Source organism: Plasmodium knowlesi, assembly GCF_000006355.2.
Source record: "Plasmodium knowlesi strain H genome assembly, chromosome: 1".
NCBI lineage: Eukaryota > Apicomplexa > Aconoidasida > Haemosporida > Plasmodiidae > Plasmodium > Plasmodium knowlesi.
The window spans coordinates 415107-438400 of NC_011902.2; the positions used below are offsets into that span (position 1 = coordinate 415107).

At 41.2% G+C, this 23294-nt stretch overlaps 3 protein-coding genes across 3 annotated transcripts; 1 reads left to right on the plus strand and 2 right to left on the minus strand.

The window, feature by feature from the left end:
• Nucleotides 1-280: 280 nt before the first annotated feature.
• On the minus strand, nucleotides 281-7507 carry PKNH_0108600 (conserved protein, unknown function; the record flags this gene model as incomplete). The annotated part of the gene is made up of 3 exons (XM_002257541.1): nucleotides 281-1272; nucleotides 1385-4099; nucleotides 4339-7507. The coding sequence occupies 3 exons, from the start codon at nucleotides 7505-7507 to the stop codon at nucleotides 281-283; spliced, it is 6876 nt and encodes a 2291-aa protein (XP_002257577.1).
• Nucleotides 7508-9944: 2437 nt separating this feature from the next.
• Nucleotides 9945-19999, minus strand: PKNH_0108700 (conserved Plasmodium protein, unknown function; the record flags this gene model as incomplete). Its single annotated transcript, XM_002257542.1, has 7 exons — nucleotides 9945-14534; nucleotides 14693-14924; nucleotides 15114-15841; nucleotides 16019-16163; nucleotides 16312-16439; nucleotides 16577-17305; nucleotides 17450-19999. 7 exons carry the CDS (start codon nucleotides 19997-19999, stop codon nucleotides 9945-9947), a joined length of 9102 nt encoding a protein of 3033 aa, XP_002257578.1.
• Nucleotides 20000-21520: 1521 nt separating this feature from the next.
• Nucleotides 21521-23038, plus strand: PKNH_0108800 (uncharacterized protein; the record flags this gene model as incomplete). The annotated part of the gene is made up of 1 exon (XM_002257543.1): nucleotides 21521-23038. One exon carries the CDS (start codon nucleotides 21521-21523, stop codon nucleotides 23036-23038), a length of 1518 nt encoding a protein of 505 aa, XP_002257579.1.
• Between the last annotated feature and the right edge of the window lie 256 nt (nucleotides 23039-23294).

Sequence of the window (23294 nt, forward strand, 5' to 3'; positions counted from 1 at the left end):
TACAAATTTATCAACACTAGACCAAATTTTCTCCAGGAGTTCTCCCTCTCTGGTACCCGCAGAACAAGTGGTGGAGGAATTTCACGCCCCTGGAGGAGGGTTAAAGGGGATTCTCATTTGAAGGTGTCCCTCCGCGGGAGGAGCGGCAGGTTGATCAATTAATGATCAATTAATGATCAATTAATGATTGGTTTGATGAGTTTCCCGTTATAGTCCAGGTGAACGACGCGACAGTGATCACGTCCATTTCCCAATCCCGGCTACATGTGGTGGGGCACTTTTATATGTCCGAATCGAATATAGACTTCAGGTGAGAAGGGGCGACTCTATAAACCCAGACGTTGCCCTCCCGGCGGTCCAATCTAGATGTCCTTTGCCTAGCCCTTTTCCTAGTGACAATAAGTTCTCGAATGTCTTCAATAATTTCTCTGTTCAGTGACCAGTAGGAGTGTCTCAATGTGTGAACATTTGATCCTAACCAAGTGGTATCAATGACATCTACATCTAACCAATCACGATTATCTCTACAACAGTAAATGGGTTCTATTCCCGTAAAAACGAGCAGTGTATTCCTAAACATAGGTGGCTGATGAACGAACTTGTGGTGAGCCATATCTTTGTTGGCTTTGCCCTGATCGTTCTGTATGGATATTTGTTCATTGAATTCGTTTGAATCAACTCTGCCCCTTTTTCTATAAAAAAAATGAAAAACTTTTTTTAGTTTCTGTACAAGGGTAGTCATCATTCCTTTGTTTCTCATTTGCTCATTTGATACATCGAAATTTTCACAGTCAAAAAAGGAAGAAACTAATTTTGGTCCCTGGCAACTGTCATCACTTTCATTCGTTTTGTTTCTAACTGGAATGGAAAAGTAATCCAACTTGTTGCTATCGAAGATATAGTTGTCCAGTCCATTCGATCCGCTATGAGAGTTGTTTTTGCATATGTTTAAATCGAATACATTTTTTCCAAGGGACTTGGTTCCACTGAAAATTTCTGCCCATCTTAATGCCTTGTCGTTTGAATCACAATAAATGGATATTACTGTACAGAAGGAGCGAAGGAAGACGTACTCCTTGTTTACAAAGTCACTTAGGTAGTACTCTGGGTTCATCATGGTGAGGGTGATGAGCTTCATCTTGGTGAGGTTATTTGTCGCCGTTTCTTTCTCGTCGATGGTGGAGAAGAGGTCGCTCTTTACGATATCGTGGAAGGCAAGCAGGAACATCCTGGTGCCCATACTGTGCGTGATGATGTGGACATGCCGGATTCCTGAGAAGGGTGGAGTTAGAAACACAATTATGGTGATGTGTTATCAGGGTGATGGTGGCAGATGCAGTATTACTTCTTGGGGGATAGTTCCTTACTCGCCCCCCTCCATTACCGTTACTCCGTAGCGTATCCAGGAAGCACTTGAACGCGTGGTGCCCCTTCTTGTTCTTTGAGTTATCCTTGGCGATGAAAAATTCGAGAAAGTTCTTTCCAGAGGGCCAGTTGAAAAGGAAAAGCTTAATATAATTAGGGAAGTTGCCAAAGGAAGCCATCTGTCCCAGAATTTGGAGAGCCTCGAGGTGATTGGTATTATAGCCATGGATAAAAATGACCGCTTCTAGACAACCGGCCAGTTCACATTTTATCCAACCGTCTAAACTGAGCTCCTTGATGTTATCTATCCAAGAGTACAGTCTTTTGTTTGTCCCCTTCTTATAGTTAAGTGTATTTTTCTTCCTCTTAATAATTTTTATTTTTACCTCGCTGTCTTCGAATTCATTTTTTCTAGTCTTATCATCAATGAAGTTGCAGTTTTTTTTGTTAATGTAACCAGTGATGTAAAGGCCCCTCTCGGCATCAATAGATATATGCAAATCAGTGTTGTATAGAATGCCAAAGTTGGGCATGTGTGGACATAAGTTCTGTAGAATTATGTTCATGCATTTTGTTTTATATGCATTTGTTATTGTGTCGGAAAAGAAAATATTTTTTTTATTTTTTTTTATTTTTAATTTTGGCAATGTTCCTGAAAGTGCCCTGGGTAGGAACGTCCTCCTTGCCCCCGAATTCCTTTTCTTTATATATGTTTTCGTTTTGTTCTTTCCCTTTTCTTTCGTTTGTATGTTTTTTTTTTTTTTTTTTTTTTTAATCTTCAATTGTTTGAATTTTCTTAGGTGCAGTAAGGTGTTCGTCATGCTGTATCCGATGTGCCTTTTGATTTTCCTCTTCACTTCGGTCCCTCCGTTGATCTCTCCGTTAGGTTGGTTCTCGTCTCCTTCCTTGGTTCTATATCCCTCCTTTGTTGGTGTTACCTCCTTTGTTGTAGTTACATCCTTTGTTGTAGTTACATCCCTTGTTGTAGTTACCTCCCTTGCTGTAGTTACCTCCCTTGCTGTAGTTACCTCCTTTGTTGTACTTACCTCCTTTGTTGATGTTATCTCCTTTGTTGCGTCTAGGATTGCTGACCCTATGGAAGGTTCCACAGAGTTTCCTACTTTGTTCCGTTTCCCCCCGTCTTCCATGTGCATCTGCACCCTTTTATGCCCCGTCTTCCGGCTCCCTCTGCGTGTCTTTTTCACCCCCGCCTTGAGCTCCGAACTTAACTTCCCAGATGCGATAGCTAATTCGTGTTCTGCCAGGCTCTTCCTTCTTATCCTTGACGTCTTTGCTACATTCGACTGGTGACGCGTGATCCCTCGTTCTTTTCCCCCGGTCTGTGCTATGTCATCACCGTGTGTAGCATCGTAATCAGTGCCTTCACGCTTATCATACCTATTGTGCGTTTCGTCTATATCACCTCCTTGCCTCGCAAACCCGTGCTCCATCCGCATGTCCTGGCACTTCCTCCTTGGTCGGATATGAACCTGATCCCCTTTCTCCAATTCAAAGTCAGGGGAGCTATCGTTCCGAGAATGATTGTTCCATCTGCGAGACCGTTTCTCCTCTTCCGATATGTGGTAGTACTTTTCCCTACTTCCTTTACCCTTGTCCATTTTTTTACATGACATCTTTTTTTTCTTTCTCCTATGCTTATGCTTCTTTTGTATCTGTGTGTGTTCATCTAACTCTGTGACATACTTAACTGGTCTTCCAGATTTATGTTCAAGGTGTCTCCCTTCTCTCACTTTGGTTGCACCCATTTCGGCGCGCCAACCCTGCTCGATGTCAGTGATATGCGTATCACCTTCATCCATCAAGGTTGGCATTTCCTTCGCATCGAAGAGATCAGGAGGGGAAGTAGAAGAAGAGGCGGAAGAAGAAGAAGAAGATGAAGTGGATGAACATGATGAAGAAGGAGGATGACGCAAAGAGGGAGAAGAAGGAAAAGACAAGGGAAATAATGGTGATGAATTACGGGAAAAGTTTTTCTCCGGAAAAGTGGAAGATTTATCAATGGCGCTCTGCACAACTCTCCATCCCTTCTGTGGGTGTGCTTGTTGTGATTGTTTCTCCTCCTCTAGTTGGTCATTTTCCTCTTCTGTCAATCCATTGCTTGTGTCTATTTTCTTATTCATCACGGAATGAGTTTCATTATCCAAAGTCAGATCGTTAAGATCGTAGCTCAGATTGCAAATGTCATCATAATTTAGTAACTCTCCTTTTAGAAATGGTTCATCGTTAACGATGGAAGGGGGGGCCTCATCGTACATGATGGACGATCTGTTGTTGGATCTTTCTCTATGGTTCTCTTTACTGGAGGTACTGATAAACCTTCTTCCTTTTTTCTCTTCTATTACTTCTGTTTCTTTTTTTCGTAATCTTTCCATTGTTCTTCTTCTCCTCCTTAGACTCTCCGAATACATCTCATCCATATCGTTATGGTGGCCAATTTTTTTCTCTTCATCTGGCTCGACGTCATCGGCTTTTCCTTCTCCATCATCCTCACTGTCTTGTAGAAGCTTGGCGTAGTCAACGCGCAGTATGTCGTTGCTAGCTCTTCTGATGTGTAGGTACTCAGAGCATTCCTTCTTTTCCATAATACCGTGTTTGCCTTGATCATTGTTTTTTCTCCTTTGGTTGGGGCTTGTTAAGTTCAGGTCGTAGAAAACTACCCGGGGAAAGGTTCTGTAGAAGGCTCCGCTTACACAACACTCCGTGTCCGCCAGACCTGCAGGTGGGTGAAAAGGTGCAAATGTAGATATATGTCCTCGTTGGTATGGGTTATCGGGCGATCGGATCGAATTTGTGCATTCTCATCATTTGTCATGTTATTTGTCATGTTATTTTTCATGTTATTTTTCATGTTATTTTTCATGTTATTTTTCATGTTATTTGTCATGTTATTTGTCATGTTATTTGTCATGTTATTTTTCATGTTATTTTTCATGTAGATTCTCCTTTCCGAACCTATGTCCAAATCGTTTGGTTCGCAGTTAGTGCGTCCATAGCCAATCTTTATGCACATGAACCCAGATCCCGTCTTGAAGTCGCGGCACTTGAAGGGGCCCACAGGAATACCGTGGAACCAGTACCCAATGAGCACTTCCCCCTCCAAGTTGATCCCCCGCCAGTAGCCGAACCCGTGCGGTCTTCCCTGTTCGTCCAACTCTCCGATGTAGAAGATTATGTAAAAGTTCATGTTCCACTGGTTTCGCGTATGTGCATGAGTGGTTCCTTGCCACCCGCATGTACGTTTAACAGTTTCACCGCTTTCAGTACTATGAGCACTTTGAGTCCTTTTAGTTCTTTGAGCACTTATGCCACTTGGTGCACCTATCACCTTGGCATGATCCCCCTTGTCTTGCACCGAGTTGGAATCATCCCGCCTGAACAGATGCCTGAAAAGGGAACATCTCTCCTTCCTAATGACAATGTTGTAGCCAATGGCACTCCTCGTGTTGCTTTCCAAATTATCCTGCGTAAAGTCGTCCTGCTTCTTATAAAGAGAATTAAACATGTAACTGTTCATCTGATTGAGGTAGTAGGCATCGATATTGTTTGGCACCCTGAACTGAATAACTTCCTTCTTCACAATAGTGTAGGAGCTCAAAAAAATGGTATCCAAATAGAATTTGAGCAGATGGGGATAAATCAACTTATGGTAAGTGGCATACAAAGAAACCAGAGTCAACAGAATGGTGTAAACTAGTAAGTTCAGTGTGTCAATGTAGAACACATCGTATACCCTCTGCATGTGGAGATTAAAGTAATCCTTTTTATCGAACACCTTTGCTTGTGCTTTGGCTATCCCTTCCTCTTTTTTCAGGACCATAAAATTCGCATAGATGAGGATAGGAATTTGAGCAAAGAAAAGGAGCATAAATAAAATGGTTAGTCTCCCTGCTAGCAAATAATTTGATGGGATACCCAATTTTAAAAGGAGGAAAATACAAACCAACAGAGAAACATAACAGATGGATTGAATGATTCCATCCATATCGTGTACATTCAAAAATAAGTTAGAGTCATTGTACCAGACAACGTTTATATTATTCGATTTTTCACTAGAGAGGGTACCACTAGATGTGGTTAGATTTTTCGATACCTGAGTTATTATTTTGATTATTAGGGCATAGAGGATGATGTACGTTGCGCATTTCACTGAACTGTAGTTGTAGAAGGTGCCCATGTACTTTCTCAGTAGCTCTCTGTATTTCATGAATTTTAGAGTTTCTCCAAATCCGTGAACATTACCATCAAACTGTGCATGTCTTAGGTTCATTAAACTGCTCAGTTGGTCTTTGTAGTTCCTTCCTCCGTTTTTTCTTCTCTCCGATGTCCTCTCAATTTTTAATGCGTCTTTTTCTTCTCTTCCGAAGGTAACATATCTGTTTCGCTTCTCTGCGGGGACTTCGTCTGATTCCTGTCGTTTGTAAATGTACTTCACGTACGCATTTTCCATATCGCGTCGCTTCTCTCTGTTCGTTAGTTCGTTCAGATTTACCTTCATTTTTCCTGCACTGGGAGTGGATTTCTCCTGGTTCAGTAGGTCTGCCTCTCCCACATTCAATTCCTTTGACTGTTCCATCTGCTTCACTTTCTGCTCCGTCCTGGAGCCACGCTCATGCCGCTTCCCCCCAGAGTTTCCCTTGCTCACCACGGTACCCGCCTGAAAAGCGTGGGATCTCAAATCGGGCATAGTAATTTGGACTGCCCTCAAGTCGCTATCGAAGGAGATGTCCACGGAGGGCCTCCTCGTGGCGATGCTTTCTCTTCTCAATTCACCCCGTCGTTGATCATCATCTCCACCCTGCTCATTCACCATTATTTCGTTATTGCGCTCGTTGAACAAGTCTCTGCTCCTGGATCTACAGAAGAGTGCATTTGCGCTGTGGCACATGCCGTCTTTTGGAACAGTCGAATTTGCCTGGGGTGGACGATCCACATGATGAGCTTTCTTTCGATTTGATTCTCTCGACAATTTCTTCCTTCGTTTTTCTTCACTTGCGGAGACTTCTATTTTATCCCTCCTCGATGGGAACCCATCGGATTGTCTTTCCTCCCTTGGACATTTCCCCTCTTCCCTTCCATAGCCCTTGGTCACTGCATTATCTGCACATTTCTCCTGCTTGTCCAGTTCAACGCATGACATACAACTGTTGTCGTAAAAAGGCGTAGAAACGTTATGCGCACAGGAGAATGCTTTCTGTGTGTTGTCACTAAGGAGACTGTCTACTCCAAGGCGGGTACACAAGTCTTCTCTCACCACACAGATCGAATTTAGTTCGTTAAATTGAATTTTCACAAATTCGTTTTTCACTTCTCCTATGGGGAGAGGTTCTTTTTTATGATTATCTATTGTCCTCTTTTTTAAGAGGGAAAAATGAGTTCTTCTTTTACTCGACTTGAGATCCTCCGTTTTTCTTCCCACGTGGATGAAATCCTCCCATTCTGAATGGGTAGTGGTTTTCATGACTGGTCCATCTGTATTTCCAATGGGTGGGTTGCATCGATTCCCGTTTGATAATTCACTAATTCCTCCCCTTGGATTTATGACAGATATACTCCTCTTGTCCACCTTCAGTGAAGCTTTTCCCGGAATGTGATAACCGTAAGATGTCTTCTTATTCACTCTCTTTACCTTACATATTGTTCGTTTGTCGATAAATCTCCGTTTACAAATGATTCTATCGTAGGATCCTCCAAGTGGAGTGATTACAATATCATTTATTATAATTCCTTCTCTTTGATTACCATGGTTGTGTTTATGGGGAAACAGAGTACACATGTTCGTTCTGTTCCTCTGTCTCCCCTTGGAGTATACATTTCTACAGGAAGTGCACTTTCCTCTTGTGTGATATTTCTCCCTTCCATTTCTTCTGAGATGAAATCTGAACAATTTGTGGTGGCTTTCCTCATCTTCCTCAGACACGTCGTAATTCTCATAATCAAAAAGCAAAGTCCTCACATACTCATCATTTTTTATTGTTCCTACGTTTCCATTTTCGACGTAGTTTATCCCTTCCTTTAGGAGTATGTGTGCTACTCGTTGCTCCTTTGTGAGGATCGAATTTTTGTTAGGGAGCATTCCGCTCCTGTGTGTTTTCATCTTGATGGGGTCTCTGCGATTGCCCATGATTTTTGATCTTCTGTCATTTGGGGTTCTGTGCTTTGTTCAGTTATGCTCATTGCGTCTTTGGGGATACTGCTTCTTCGCTATTCGGTGTCATATGGGCGAAAGGATCCTATGAAGGGCGCACACACGCCACTACTGCGTCGATTATTCGTAATATGGAGACCAGACAACTAAACGTACGTAACACAAATTGGGGAGTGATCTCGCTGTAACTCCCCATATCACCGCAGCTAAACAAAAAAATTACTTCCACTTGGAAAAAAAAATATAGTACAATCAAATTGAGCACGCGCACTTGAGTGGAAGAAAGGAAATGTAGCAGAGCGAGAACAATGGCTATTCAAGCAGTAGGATTTGTAACTGCCCACACTGATAAAAGGAGGTTCCTCTAGAGTTCCACAAAAGAATGCGTCGTCACAAACTCAATCGCAAAAAATACAAATTGGCTTATAAATACATGATGAAAATGTGAATCGGCAACCACCCCTTCTGGTACTTCTACATACGTGGATGTTGTTTGTACTTGACGAAGTAGACACCGAAGGGAGTCTTCCGACTATGGTTCAGAGAAAGAACTCTTCCACTACATCTGTGAACAGGTAAGCCTTAATGCATGGAATACAAATAGGGAGAGAAATATACAAAATATTTTTATAATCGTACATATACACATGCGCGGTGTCTTGGTTTGGTTCGATCTTGTTCGATCTGGTTATCCCTCCTTGCACGTATACGCAGGGGTGAACACATGGGAGGAGACACATCAAGGGAGTCCCATCAAAGGAGTAGCTGGTGATAAATTATACACTTATCAATACAGCGCTTTTACGATGGACTTCCCATCCAGTTGGCCCCTCCACGTGGGCCACCGATCTACTTCCTGCTAGGCGGATGCAAGTACGACAAGTGTGAGCCGATAACTTGCGCAGAAATATTACACACGCTTTTGAGAGCACATGCACCCGTTCAGGTTAATATGGCCCATGCGTCTGCCTCAGGCACAAAGGTGGGTAAAAAAAAAAAAAAAAAAAAAAAAAAAAAAAAAAAGGACTGAGTCAAATAAATATCCGCCGGACGTGCGAAAAAAACGGCTGCATGGGGAAAAGATCAAATGAACAAACGATAGGACGAATGAAAAAATGAATAAAACAAAGGTATCGCGAAATCTATAGAGGGTCAAAAAAAAAAAAAAAAAAAAAAAAATTTACACCGCCTAAGCCAATTGAGAAAAACACCCAACTGTTTCTCAAGGGGACAAAATACACTTTGGTCATTTACACGGAACGAAAAAGCTGCTTATGTGTACACCTTAGGAATTTTCTTTTGTTCCATTCGCATGAATTGAAGAATATGCATTACGGGAAAAAAAAAAAAAAATGCATAACCTGTGTAGCAGCTGTTCTACAGTTACAAACTGAGCAAGTCACATCCTGTGCGTTTTGGAAAATTTCCCCTTTCCCGTTTGTGCACTGTTTTTTTTTTTTTTTTTTTTTTTTTTCCCGTAATGCGTATCCCCCTGTAGAAATGTTTATTCTTTTCCTACATAATCCCTCAACAGTGTAGGTGCCCTCACTCCTCATACATAACTTTTATCTGTGTGCACATGCGGCATGTCTGCCCCTACGGTAAGAGCTAAACAAAAGGGAGAGAGCCAAGGGCACGCGAATAAAAGTTATGTGTGAGGAGGGGGAGTTACCCATTTCGTGCGGCAAATTTGCTAAAACGTTGGGGATCCTCGTGAATTATTATTCTTTTCTTTTTTTTTTTTTTTGTAAAGGACTCTATGCCCACTTTAATTGGAAAAAATAATGGATGAAGAAAAGAAGCCTTATCTGGGGTGTTTGTCCAAACCGAAATAGGCTTCGCGAAATTATTTAAAAATGGGTTCCCTTCTGAGGTCACACTGATAATTCCTGCTTTTGCCAAAGAAGACCTGTGTGTTGCATTTCACCCCGTGTAACTGTGCAGACTGAATTTCCCATCCTATGTGGGTGAAGAACTTGATGGTTAAAAAGGGAGACGGAAGCACTCCGACCCACAGATGTTACATCCCTCTACGGGGTAAGGAAATTTTTGTTCAAGACAAAAATTAGAAAAAAAAAAAGAAAAAAAAGAAAGGATTTACATGATAAAGGGTGAGAAAGGGAATGACGTGTACATGTTGACACAGTCTACAGAAATTGATGTATTCAGTAGAACAATCGAAATGGGACACAAAGTAGTAGTAGAAGAAGGCATAGAATGAAGGATAGACGAAGGGGTAAGCGGGGTAAAAAATGGACAGCAGAACGTAACAAACAAACAAAAAAAAAAAAAAAAAAAAAAAAAAAAAAAAAAAAAAAAAAAAAAAAACACGATCGCGCACACACACATGTGTGTGTAAAAACGCTTACACAATGTTTGCGCGTGTAACTGGGATGACCTGCCAATATCCGCTTCACAATTTCGCTCCTTCCACTGCGACAATGTCCGATGTGTCGCTTTCCTCCTTCGTTTCGGACGACGCTATGGAGCTGCTAATGGAGTCCAGGTTAGCATATTCTTGGAGATCTCCTTTCCCCCCTTTGCGAAGGCCAAGTACAGAGGTTAGGGTACATTCGGAGGAGTCATCCGATTTACCATCGCCTGAAGGGTTATCAAAGGGTTTATCCGAGAGCTCCTCGTCTGAGTTTCCTCCGTGGTTTTCGCCCTCTTGTGTATCCCCACCGTGTGCCTGTTGCTTCATCGTTCTGCCAATCACCACGTAGTACTTCCACAGGGACAGGTACTTATTGTAGTAGTAGTACTTGTAATGGTTCACGTTGGTAACGTACTTAAAAATGAGGGAGTAGAAATACTTTTTGGTGAGAGTGTTGTCATTTCTCCGTTGACTATCGATGAGGACTCTTCGGAGGTTCTTCTTCTTGATGATGAATTGGAGGAAAGGTGGCCCATACGTCCTAAGCAAGTTTTCCTCCTTTTTCTTTCTTATCGTTTTATGGATGAGATCCAATTTCTTCGAACACGTCAAAGTGGCACTCCTCATGAAGTTGATGATTCTGTGTTTAATTATTTTCTCCCTCTTAAAGCGGACGATATCAAAGTTTTTTTTTTCTATTTTTATTTTGTTAATGGAAAAAATGAGAAGGAAGAAAAATTTCTTCACCATATTACGATTGTGTCTTTCCTTGAACTGGTTACCCTTGTCTGTCAACTGCCGATCAAGGAGAGACTGTCGATGCCAGTGGGTAATCACCCGCGCTACCATCTTCTCCTGTACACTCTTGTAATAAACAAGTGAGTTATATTCACAGTAATTCATCCATTTCCGTTCCACATAGAAATGTTTGAAAGAAATAATGCATTCAGATTTCCTTCTATATGTTAGGAAGTCATTGCTTAAATTTTGGAGGTACTCATTTTCTTTGGTGTAATTTTTAAAGCGGGTCCACTTGTCTAGGCATTCTAACAAGGTCCTCCTGTTTCTTCGACACTGAATGGTCTTTTCACACAATCGCAAGTGATTGTTATAAAAGAACACATTGGTGAGAATGAAGAAGATTGTCCTGCATTTGTGAAATTTTCTCTCTATTGTATACTTGAGAAGTAAATTGTGTAGGTGCATTTTTTTTTTTTTTTTTTTTTTGTAAGCTAAAAGTAGGGATAAATAACGCTTCTTCAATTTCTCTTCTCGTCCTATTCTACACGTTTCTAACTTAATTCTAATCGCTTTGCAATGGTGTGCATAATCCTTGAGGGATTTAAATCCGCAGGACAATAACTCAGTTCGGCAGGCGAGTGCATAAGCTATTTGTTGTTTCACAAAGGGGAAGGATCCCCGTGCCAGGAGGTTGTATTTCTCAGTCATGCTTCGCAAGTCGAAGTAGAAGCAGAAGATGTTCTTCGTATAGATATTGCACACGTATAAATTTAATCGATTTATAAAAGAACAAAATTTAAAATTGTGAATCCACATGAGAAAAAAGTTTTGTATGGATCGTTTCCTCTTTCGCATGGCAAATTCGTACAGATTTCTCCATCTGTTGAATATAATTTGCACTACTTTGTTCCTCTTAAACTTTATTACGTTGTGAATTTCCTGCAGTTGCTTCGTCCTCTGTGTGTAAAGTAGCCAGCCGTTTAGGCTCCTGCGAAGTAACTGCGTGTTCCTGATGAGGGTCATCCTACACACAATGCTCTTCACATGTTTACACAATAAGTAATGATTGGCCCAGAGGGAATAGTACCTCCGTAAGAGAGTTCTCACCGAGAATTGCTCACAGTACAGATGGATTCGTCTCCTGTTAACCCTCACCAATTTGTTCTCCCTAAGCATGGAGAAAATTTTTCTCGTCACTGTGAGTTTTGCTTTTCTGGTGTATTCCCTAAGGGAGACACTCATCTGGAATGTTCTCCTCAAATGCCGAAAATAAAATTGTAAGATATTTCTTCTTCTCCTATTTTTCACCTTCTTGTAATGGTGATATGTCATCCATTTTGAGAAGAAGCTCTTTACGTAAAAGGATTCCCACTTTTTTATTTTCTCTTCATGCAATTTGCTATTGTCTAGCAAGTGTTTTACCCACTTGTGGAAGAAGACGCGTTTTTTTCTTCTCATAACGATAGAGTAGCTCTCTCTACAACTTTTTCTCTTCCTGTACTTTTTACTCCATAGCTCAAACAGATGCTTCATCTGGCTAAACCGAACAGACGCACATATGTATACCTGCAGCTTTGTAATAGTGACATTACGCTTAACTAAATTATAGTGCACGAGGAAACACCTCCTTAGTGTGGAGAGTGCTCTCCCTTTAATAAAACTGTAATACTTGAATTTGTGCACCACATGTGTGAAGAGCTTCCTTAAGAAGTGCTCATTGATCATGCGAATAAGTAACAGATATATCTGCTTCTTTGCGTAAATGCCAAGCCAGGAATCGAAGTGACACCTCAGTATTCTCCTTTGCATACGCGAACGTACCAGACAACCCTTTTGTTCATATCGATACAGTAACAACCACACGTAGAAGAAAGTTCTTTTTCTCTTTTCATTGCTGTGTTTCATTACAATGGAGAAATTCCTTTTCTCACTCTTCTTCGACATATGAACAGATATGTATCTTTCCAAATAGTTCTTCTTCACCCTCCTCTCGACTTGCTCTTTCAGTTTCAAAAATTTCTCCTTGTCATAATTTCCTACTTTTATTAGCCCATGCCAGTAGGAAAATAAAAGCCTGATATGTTTCTTCAAAACCTGCTTTCTCTTAGTCTTTATTTCTTTCACTTTGCAGTTGAATGATAGAACCCATATGCCAAAAAATTTTTCTAAAAGTTCGTTTTTTTTTTTTTTCTCTAAGGTAGCTACTCTTCTACTGTCTTCCTTCTTATGTTGACTCCTCACTAAACTGTACTGCCTCCACCACTGTGTGCATCTCTTCAATCTGCTAAAGAAGAGGTGCACTTGGATTAGCTTCTCTCTACCTATGGAGCACATTATGGAAAAGTGAACACTCAGAGTGGTTTCTCTAAAACGTGTTGCTATGCCACTTTTTAAGGTTTTAACAAAATCGATCAGGTTCCTTTGCAGGGCACCACTGGCTAGGCGTCTCATCTGGGGGGTGCGCTTTATGGGAATGCTCATTCCTATGGAGGAAATTCCATTTCCAGAGCTCTGCGAGGAGAGAGACGTGTCTACCTCACTACTACTTGGCGTTGATGATCCACCACAAACTTGGGTACATGCCTCATCTGCAGTGTGTGTCTGGTTAACAGTGTTTGAAGGTTTGTTCAGTATGACAACCTTCTCCACCGTGTCCACTCTCACCCTTTCCTGCATCCCTCCGAGGAAGGAGCGCGTCGCGTTGAAAATTTGGAGAGCTCTGCTTTCGTGTGACCCACCCGCGGATGACACAGATCTCCCCAGAAGGTAGTAAACGAGAAGAATCAGTTTAAAGTTGGTATTCAAATCAGAATCCTTTCCATTAACGACTTGAAAATAAGAGAAACTTCGCTTTCTTTTGAAAACCTTCAATAACAACTTCTTCGTTTTGAGGGAGAGGAAATTGAAAAAAAAATGGTACAGGAAATTGAATTTCTTCTTGAAATGATCGAAAAGGGTGTTGATGTCGTAGAGGTCGAACATGAGAAGGTATAGAATCATTAGTCTGTTCATGGGGGTGTTCATTAAGGAGTAACAAACCTTCTGGTAGCTGTAAAAATGGCTATTCTTTCTTTTGGATCGTTTTTCTATGATGAAGTGGTGGTTTTTCTTCTCTATTCGTCCCATCTGTATATCCATTCGATTCATCTGAATGAGCGTTTTAAATTGTTGATGTGTATTCCACCTGGTTAGTCGCTCCTCTATCTTCACGTCATCACCGATGTTGTCGCGTAGTTCGTTCTCTCTGCTTCTGTTACTTCCATCCGTTCCATCGGTTTCATCACTTCTTGCACTTTCTTCGCATGTAAAATTCAACTCGGATGCAACTCTCCTATTGTAACTGCACGAAAGCTCTCCTTTGTATCCCCCCACACAGTTGTAATTTCTCCCCTGGGGGTCAACTCTCAGGGTTGCGTGCCCACAATCGAGGATCTCCTCAAATGGGGGGATGCTACACCGAGAGGGATAAACCAGAGCGTGTATCCTGTGCACTAGAGCTACCTTCTTGTAACAATTTTGAGCCTTCACGTGTAGTAGAGTAATGAAGACACGAGCTTTCTTCTGTAGTTTCACCGCATTGTAAAGTTTCCTGTGGAGTCGTTTCCTTTTCACGAAAGTCTTCCACCAAAGGAAATGCCTCTTGGTTCGGTGCAACACGCTCTTCGCATCCACTTCACGAACGATTGCATTCCTCCTTATGGACAAATCATGTGACCGCTGAGAAATAAAACGAAAATACTTCTTCATTATCAACTTTGAGTAGAAACGATTAATCAAGTCTTTTTCCAATTTTGTCCTTCTACTCTTGGCTAGTCTCTCCTTGAATGAATTGAAAACCTTCCTGATCGTTTTCTCATGTCTATCCTTTTGCAGCTTCGATAGTATTTTCTACGAAGGGGATAAATGGGAAAAGGGGATGAAGAAAAAAATAAAAAATATAAAAATAAAAAATATAAAAATAAAAAATAAAAAGAAGGAAATTATTGATCCAAGTAACTTATTCGTTCATTGTAGAACATTTTGAAAAAAACTCCTCTCATACGAACCTCCCGTATGATCATGATTTTCCTGTATGCCCTAATTTTGTAAACACCCTGTTGATACATCTTCGCTTTCATCAGGTCTTCCATCCTGTGTAACAGAAGCATAAGGTACCTTGTCCTGTTGATTCTCCTCTTAATTTGAAAAAAGATGGCTCCCTTTATTCTGTTTGCCTTTTGTCTCTGTATTATGCGAGCGATCTTCCTCTCTTGTTTCCGCTTTGTAAGGTAGGCCATCCTGGATTTGGGGGGGGGAGACATCAGGCACATAGGGGTTGATGATGGGTTCAGTTAAAAAAGGCGTACACTCAAAATGCACGAAAGAGAGGTTCGACAAAAGATGAAAGAAAAAAATACGCCAACACAGCAGAGGGAGGAGGATTTCCCCACCTCACCCTTTGTGTGAATCGCAAAATGAAAGTCTTACCAGACAAGGAAGAAATGGCGCTGCAATCTACGTTCGCCATTAATCCTAATGGAATAAAAACTGAATTTGGCTCTTTTGATAAACTCAAAAAAGTGGAGCATTGCGTTGAAGTATTTCTTTTTCCGTTTGAGGGTGAGCACCTGGAACCCCCTTTTGAATGCACTTTGCCTGCGTCGGTGTAGCTGTAAAGCTGAGAAAGCTCTTATTTTTAGGATCGAAGAAAATAAGTGTGCAGCCTTTCTGTTTCTAAGTCTATTGCTACGGTTACGCTTTAAAATGGCCCAGATTTTTCTTTTCATTTTTTCTTTCTTCTCTACTAAAAAGTTGGTAAGCGTCACTTCTATGTGCACGTAGTAGTGACTACATCTGTACACAGCGACAAACGCTTCACTCATACATTTCTTTATTACGAAGGAGTATGTCGCATGGATAAGACGCTTAATGTTTCTAGACTGTTCGGATCTGATTCTCCACAGATGGTTCACCTTCCGTAGGGTGTTAGCATTTCCTATATGCCTAATTGACTGTATTTTAAGTTGGTCTTTTTTTTTCCTCCTTACTTTTTGATATTTTTTCTTCCACTCTGTGTAGTACTTGCTTTTGATTGTTACTACTCTCCTCTCAATTATTTTTTTTTTCTTTATTTGCAATTTGGCTTGTCTTCTCCATTTCTTTAGCATCCTTTGGCAGGTCACCACGTTGGTGCGACTCCTCAGGAAAAGCTCCACCTTTTGGGGGGGGTGAGGGGAAGAACATAACGGAATGGGAGCATCGGTAACGTTGCGAATTTTTTTTTTTTTTTTGTGAATGTGCACATGGTGGAGCATACACAAGGGTGTAGCATACACAAGGGTGTAGCATACACAGGGGTGGAGCCCACGTTAATGCAGATTCTCTCAAGTTACCCGCTTCATCTTCTGACTGTAGAGCAACAAACCCGCGAAGTAAACGAGGCACACCTTCCATGAAATAATTCTCTCCATCTCCTTAAGACGCACGTTCAGTATGAAACGCGTGTACCACTTGCTAATGATTTGTAGCTTCTTCTTCCTGCGCAGATCAGAGGTTCAATCCAAATGAATAAATTCAATGGGCTGTATCCCTCAGGAGGTATTTACACGGATTAATTACGTATCTAGTGTGTACTACCTCCCGATCTACAGGAACGAAAGGAGCTCTCTCCCCTCTTTCCAAATACCTGTTGAAGAGACTTATCATGTTGGAGAGAAACGCCTCCTTATTCCTCCTTATTTGAACGTAGTTTTTCCACTTTTCGAGGAATCTCTTGGTGAGGAATTTCGCCTGGACACGCTTCACGTGGGCAATCTGGGGGTGGTGAAAGGCATTACATTACATTGAGCGGTGTAGATGTACATGGTACGATATTTACAGTGAACATATGCGGTGACGATGACATATATGCTGGCCGGTGATGACGCCGGTTCTGATAACGGAAAAAGTACCTTCGTGCGCCTCATATTCCGCAGTCGCACGTAGATAAAGAAGATGTTGAAAAATCGGCGCTTCAGTTTCATGTCCAAGTGGATGAAGGCGGCCCTGATTTCCTGGCGCTTTTCTAGGAATGCTCTGGTCAGGTGCCTCCACCTTCGAACGCACATCTGCTTTAAGTATGATTCTGCAATAGTATTCAGTGCATTAAAGAAAAGAAGGTTCTTGGAGTATAGGAAGAGAGCCTTGAAGGCCCTGCTCTTGTACTTGCGTACGTAATAAAGATTGGCGATTTTTTCCTTAACTTTTTTTTTCCTCCTTCTGTGTACATGTCGGAGTAGACAATCGAAATACTTCTTCTTCTTTCTCATGAGTACCGACTTGAAGAAGAGCAGAATCTTTTTTTTCTTCTCCCTCTTTTCTCTGCTTATAGATACCCACCCTTGTATAATTTTTTTCATTTTTTTTTGCCGATTTCGGAGACCAAAACATTGAAACTTCCTGCGGAACGTGTAGTATTTCATTCGGAGAGACAGCCAGGTGGAAAAGATTTTGCTCTTTATTTGCATCTTCTGTTCTTGGTCGTACTTTTTTTTCGCCTCCTGAAGGGCTTTCTTCTTCCTTACTAGACCCCTAAAGCGGGAAAGACAACTCCTTTGGAGCTCCTTCCTACACTCCGCTCTGAACCGCTTGATGCGCATGCATTCGTTGCGCCAGGTGTCCACGACACGTTTATAAATTGCCTATGGGGGAGGAACGTGGCATGGTGTGGTGGCATGGTGTGTTGACATGGTGTGATGACACGGTGTGATGACATGGTGTGGTGACATGGTGCCAGATACCCATGAGCACATCTCGTTACAGGTTCATTGTGCAGATCTGCTTACCATTTTTAGCGCGAAGCACAGGTAGGGCAAATTGTGGCGAAGCTTGCGCAGGCTGACGGCGAAGGGCACGGGGACGAAGGAGGAAATAATGTTAAGGGACCTGTAAACGAACATGGCGTTGTCGTACAGAGTTCCTATGTTCGGAAGGAGACCCTTCCCCACGAGGTACTTCTTATGAATGAAGACAAAATTATTTAGGTTAAAGTTTATGTTAGAAAAATTGACAATGTCAAGGAGGGTTTTCCCGTTGCTTTCTGGAGATAACAAGCGACACTGTAGCAGAGTTTTTAACATAAAGAGGAGGAAGAAATTTCCTTGGTCGTTAAAATGATAGTAGTGAAGGATATCCCTCTTATAGATGCGCACATAGTCTATCCATTTGGAGAGAGTTCGCTTCTTCACCCGGTTAACAAAGTAACTACGCATTTGTTCAATAGAATGCTTTCTCCTCTTCCTGTAATTCTTATAATCCCGCAGAAGAGAGAAACATCGTATGATTAGCTTATACTTATATTTACTGTGTAAGAGGATGTACTGCGTGGCATTGATGGTGTAACGCTTCTTCCACTGTTGGAAGGTACGAAGCAGTTCCACTTGGTTCTTCTTCTCATAAAGAACTATAAACCTCTTCTTCAGACTGAACGATTTATTTTTGTGTCTTCTCAAAATTAAAAAAAATTTTTTTTGCAAGGAATGCGACCTTCTTTCGAAGTGCTTACTAAGCATTGTGGTGATTCTTCTCGCCTCGTGTAAGGTAAAAACCCACTTGTTAAAGTATACACTAAGCACGTTTTTACTATTTTGTCGTGCCAGAAAGTTGTATGACCTTTTTAGGTTTCTCCTCTTTTGGACATATCCTCTGAAGATAGAAAAAAATTTCTTCAAATGGAACTTCTTTACCTTTTTAAGGTACCGAGAGTAGTAGTTCCTAAACTCCACTTCTTCTTTATAGCGACTAACCAGGAGAGAAAAATACAGGTGAGACAACTTCTCCTTCATGTGAAAACTAACCATACGGAAGGATTGTCTCTCCCTCTTTCTCTTCTTATGGTACAGAGCAAAATGCACGTAGCACTTGATTATCAAGTTTTTATTGTAGACACTTTGTATTTGCTCATTTTTCTTTTTTTTTATTAACTTCCTTCTATATCGTTCCTTCCAAATGACAAATTTTTCTTTTTTCTTTTGTCTTTCCACTTTTTGCTTTGCCCTCTGTAACGTTTTCTCCTTCTCTGCGTAGGTTCTCCACTCACTAAAGATATGAACAAGATAAATAAAATTTTTTTTTTTTTTTTTTTTATATTTGCACATCCATACATTGTACTGTTTTCGGAGAAGGTTCTTCTTCCTCTTTTCCACCATTTTTTCGAACACTCCTTTGATATATATTTTTTTTTCATTTCGATAGAGCCATAGTTCGTAGAATTTTGCTAGTAACTTTCTCTTGTACAGTTTATCATACTTGTCGGCTCTCTTCCTCAGCTCCTTCTTCTTCCTCGCGTAACACACCCAGTGTCTTTGAAGCTTTCTCAATGTCTTGAATGTAAAGAACACGTTTGCCTCATTGTATAACTTCACTTTTTCTTGGACACTCGTTGTCTGCATTCCACCAGTACTCATCCCCCACCCCACCTTCTTCGTAAGTTTATCATATATGTTACATAGCAATTCTCCATTTAAATAAATTTTTAGCAAATTTCGGTTATTCTTATGCATGAAAGACTTTTCGTTTTGCATCGGGTTCATGTTGCTCCTTGCCTGTACATTACATAGACTCATCGGATTGCCTTTCAGTTTGTTCTGCATCCTTCCGCCCTTTGTTGTTCTTCCCTTCATGCCGCTACTTCTTTCTGTCTGATTGCTCCTGACCGCCACGATGCTAAATTTTCTTGGTGGACTAAGTTCGCATATGTGCGTGGTTTCCTCCGCAGGCCCCTTCCTCCTAAGGGTGGTCATTTTGAGGGATCCTTGAGGAAAGCGTTGTTCGTAAGGTATATTTTCGCTGTAGGGGGTACCTTCCTCACGTGAGATGTGCACTCTCTCGGCGTGCACGCGGCACACCTGGACGGATTCACCCGTAGGAGGTAAGCAATCATAAGGTTCACACTGATCGTAATGTTGGCGCTGTTCGTATTGATCGTAATGTTTGTAATGGAACACATCTTGCGAAGCGGAAAAGATATCCTGCATGCTGAGGAGGTTGTTATTGTCCAACGCCAAGTTGTGAACATCTTCTCCATCCTGATCATGCGGGATGTATTCCTCTTCTCCATCCTGATCATGAGGGATGTATTCCTCTTCTCCTTCCCTCCCATCGGTGTGCACCCTCAGGGGGTACTCACAAGACACTTTATCATGAATTATATTTTTACAGATAATTACTAGCTTGTTAAGAATCTCCCTTGAGAGTTGGTTCGTTGTGCTGTACTTGCGCGTCACGTCATAGTACTGTTTCATAATGGTCGGGAAGTTCAGTTCCTCATTGTTGTAATTGCACTCGTCTGCTGACCTGTATATAATTTCTTTTATTATGTCGTTGGCATCTTCCATTGTTTCGACATGGGTGCGCTGTGGAGTTACGGAGAGGGGATTTACCCTGTGGAGAATTCTCCTTCTAGTCTGCCTACGTGAGTTTTCACTCCTTGACAGCCACACCTAACTTATGCGCCTTGGTATGGAGCCGTCTTTCCCCCTCTAGGCAGACCCCTTCATTTTGTTGCGACGGGAGCGGCAGGGTATACTCCTCTGGCGCGTGAAGAACTCTCCTCCAGTGGTGTGATTTGGGGAGAGGGGTGTCCTCACTAAAACAAAAAAAAAGGCACCTCAGGGAAATACTAATATTGACTGACCATTCCTACGAATTAGTTTGAAAAGAAGCAAAAGGGATAACTTCTCTTTCGCGTAAGTGCAAAAAAAAAAAAAAAAAAAAAAAAAAAAAAAAAAAAAAAAGGACATTTTTTCATGCCTTTGGCTTGTTTTTTTATGAACGTCTGTGTGGAATATTTTTTCCACCCTCGTGAGACTTTTCCAATTTTACCCCAGAGTCATCTCCAAAAAAATTGGGGCCAAAATTCTGTAAATTTCCTTTTCTCAATGTGTGCTTAAAATTTGCGTACTTGTGTAATGGAGCCCCGTGTCGCCTCCACCCCCGGGGGTAAAGGTACTCTCGTTGCGCTAATCAGTTTTTACAAAATTTCCCCACCACGCATGCATGTGCTTCACCCATCCAGTACAGTACAGTACAGTACAGTACATTTTTTTTTTTTTTTTTTTTTTTTTCCCTTTATCATTTTATTTATTTATTATTATTATTATTATTTATTTATTTTTTTTTTTTTTGACCCACTTGGCAATTTTCCCGCCACACCCACCCCCTTTACGTAACTTGCTAACTTTAAATTGTTCGCTCTCCAAATTTATTTTCCCCCCCAATCTTCCCGACTGGCTGCTCTCCCTCGGTCAAGATTAAAACAGAAATTCTCGACAAAAGGGTGACAATTCCTTTTTTGGGAACCGTAACCCATTTGATTGAACTGCTACCGTTTTAAGGAAGGGGCAATTCACCTTCTGGCGAAGAGATGGATTTTTCCTCCCCGCGTATGCTCAAGATAATGATGCTGAAAAATTGAAAAAGAATTGTAAAAGGGAGACAAAAGGCTGCCTCTTCACTTTCTTAGGGGCATACATCTCTTTCCTGCATTTTTAATTTTCCCGATAATTATAAAAAGGTGGCATACCATATACTTACGCACAACTTTTGTGGGAATTCTCTCCCTGCGTGTAGGTAAGAGAACTCTCCACCATTTAAGGCTAACAACAAAGGGAAGTTAACCCTTTTTTTTGGGGGTCTTCACCTTATGTGGCGTGCAAATTTTGTAAATGTGCGGTGAGTATACATACACGACCCACTTGTTCTGTACATGTACAAGGGGAGTGGCAAAAAGAGCGATTTCACAAACAGGAGAAAGAGCTCTCGCAATCAGCAACGAATTGGCACATTCAACGGAATAATAACACCAGACTATAGTCCAAGCCTAGTGCCTTTCTAAGGAACATCATTACCACTTCAACATGCAGAGCACGCTCTTAAAAAACGTGCAGGGGCACCTGTGCAGAGGCCGAAATGGCAGTAGGAAATGCTCCCAACAGTTGGTGCACTTGAACCCAACAGAGGGGGCACCCCTGGGTGCCAGGGGGGTTAGTTCTGTTGGGGGCTACGCCCGCAAGTACACAAAGGAGTGTGTTGACCACCATGTTTCCCCCTATGTGTGGCACTTCACCCTTGACTCCTCATTTTCACGCCGAGCAATAATTTCCTCCGGCATCTTGAGCGGCAATTCCCACGCCTTTCGAACGTATGGCGAATGCCACGACATTCTTCCAGTAGAGACACAAAAATTGAAGCACAGCATGTTGCCAAAACATATGAACTTCGCCACGAACACGAAGAGCAAAAAGACCGGAAAAGATGCGGACGGAAAAAAGGACAGTACAAAGCAGTACGAAGGATCTTCCCAAAGTATGACGAATGATCCATTTAGTGAAGGAATAAATGAGTCAAGCGGATTGAAAGGATATCCTTATGAAGGAATGGAAAATATAGGAGAAAAAAAAAAAAAATCCAAATTGAAGGTATTAGTGTACCTGTTCATCATCTCCTTCGGAGGATACGTCAGCTACAAGGTGTACCAAAATGACATGAACTTATCGAAAGCGGAGGAAAGCATAGTAAAGGATTTCGTCCACCTAATATACACTTATGAAGAAAAAATGAGCAAACAAAATTCCAAGTTCATGACCTGCTTGAGTGAAAAATTAAATAAACAAATTGCAATGTACTTCCTTCAGTTGGATGCAGACAAGAGCTCAGGGTTCCTCATCAGTGATGCGCTCTCCTTTTTATCTGACCTGAATATAAAAGAAGATAACGCCATTGTAAAAAGTTTTATAAAAAATGGCGTCGGAAAGAACATGGAAATGAAGAAGTTGTCTGGGTGTTCTCTACAACAGTTCGCGGAACTCCTAGAAAGCCTCATCCTCGTTAGCAAAACGAAACAAGAAAATGGATTGGCACAAGGGGGGGAAATCCAAACTGATAGCAACCAAGATAACAATTACCTGAATGTGCTACAAAATTATTTAAACTGCCTCGTTACCATTGTCAAAACGTCCAACTTATATTTGTATATCCAAATGAAGAAGAACGCGGCATCGTCCTCTGCCTCCTCTTCCGAAGGAGGCCAGGAAGGAGAACAGATAGATGACTTAGAAATGGCCATCCTTAATAAGCTCACCAAGTACAATGATAAATACGTACAAAAACAAAATTTGACTTTGGAATACTTGTTAAGCAAAGAGGAGTTATCTAATTTTAAAAAAAATGCCAACCTGTCCAGGAGGGAAGAAGAGAAGGAGTTACTCCTGATCGAGAAAAAAAAATTGGAAGAGAAAATCCAACTTATGTTGAAACTGCAAGAGAAAAAGAACCTAACAGAAACGGAAATTAAGCGTCTACAAGATTTGAAGATAAAACTGAGAAACGTCAAATATACGATAAAGAAGGAAGAGCTGATGAAGTACTTCCAGTGAAGGCATACATCAGATGGGGGTTTTCTTTCCACATGTATACATGAAGTAATGGTTAATACACGTTTATCGTGTCCCCGCAAGGCGCATGTTATTGCTACTGTTATTGTTGTTTCTGCTGATATATATATATATATTTTTTTTTTTTTTTTTTTTTTCTTTGAAATGGCCTTGTTTACCCCTATTGTAATTAGCCACGGATCTGGGTTAAAATTTTTTCGTTTGCCCATGTGGTTTCCCATTAAAAATTTTAAGACGT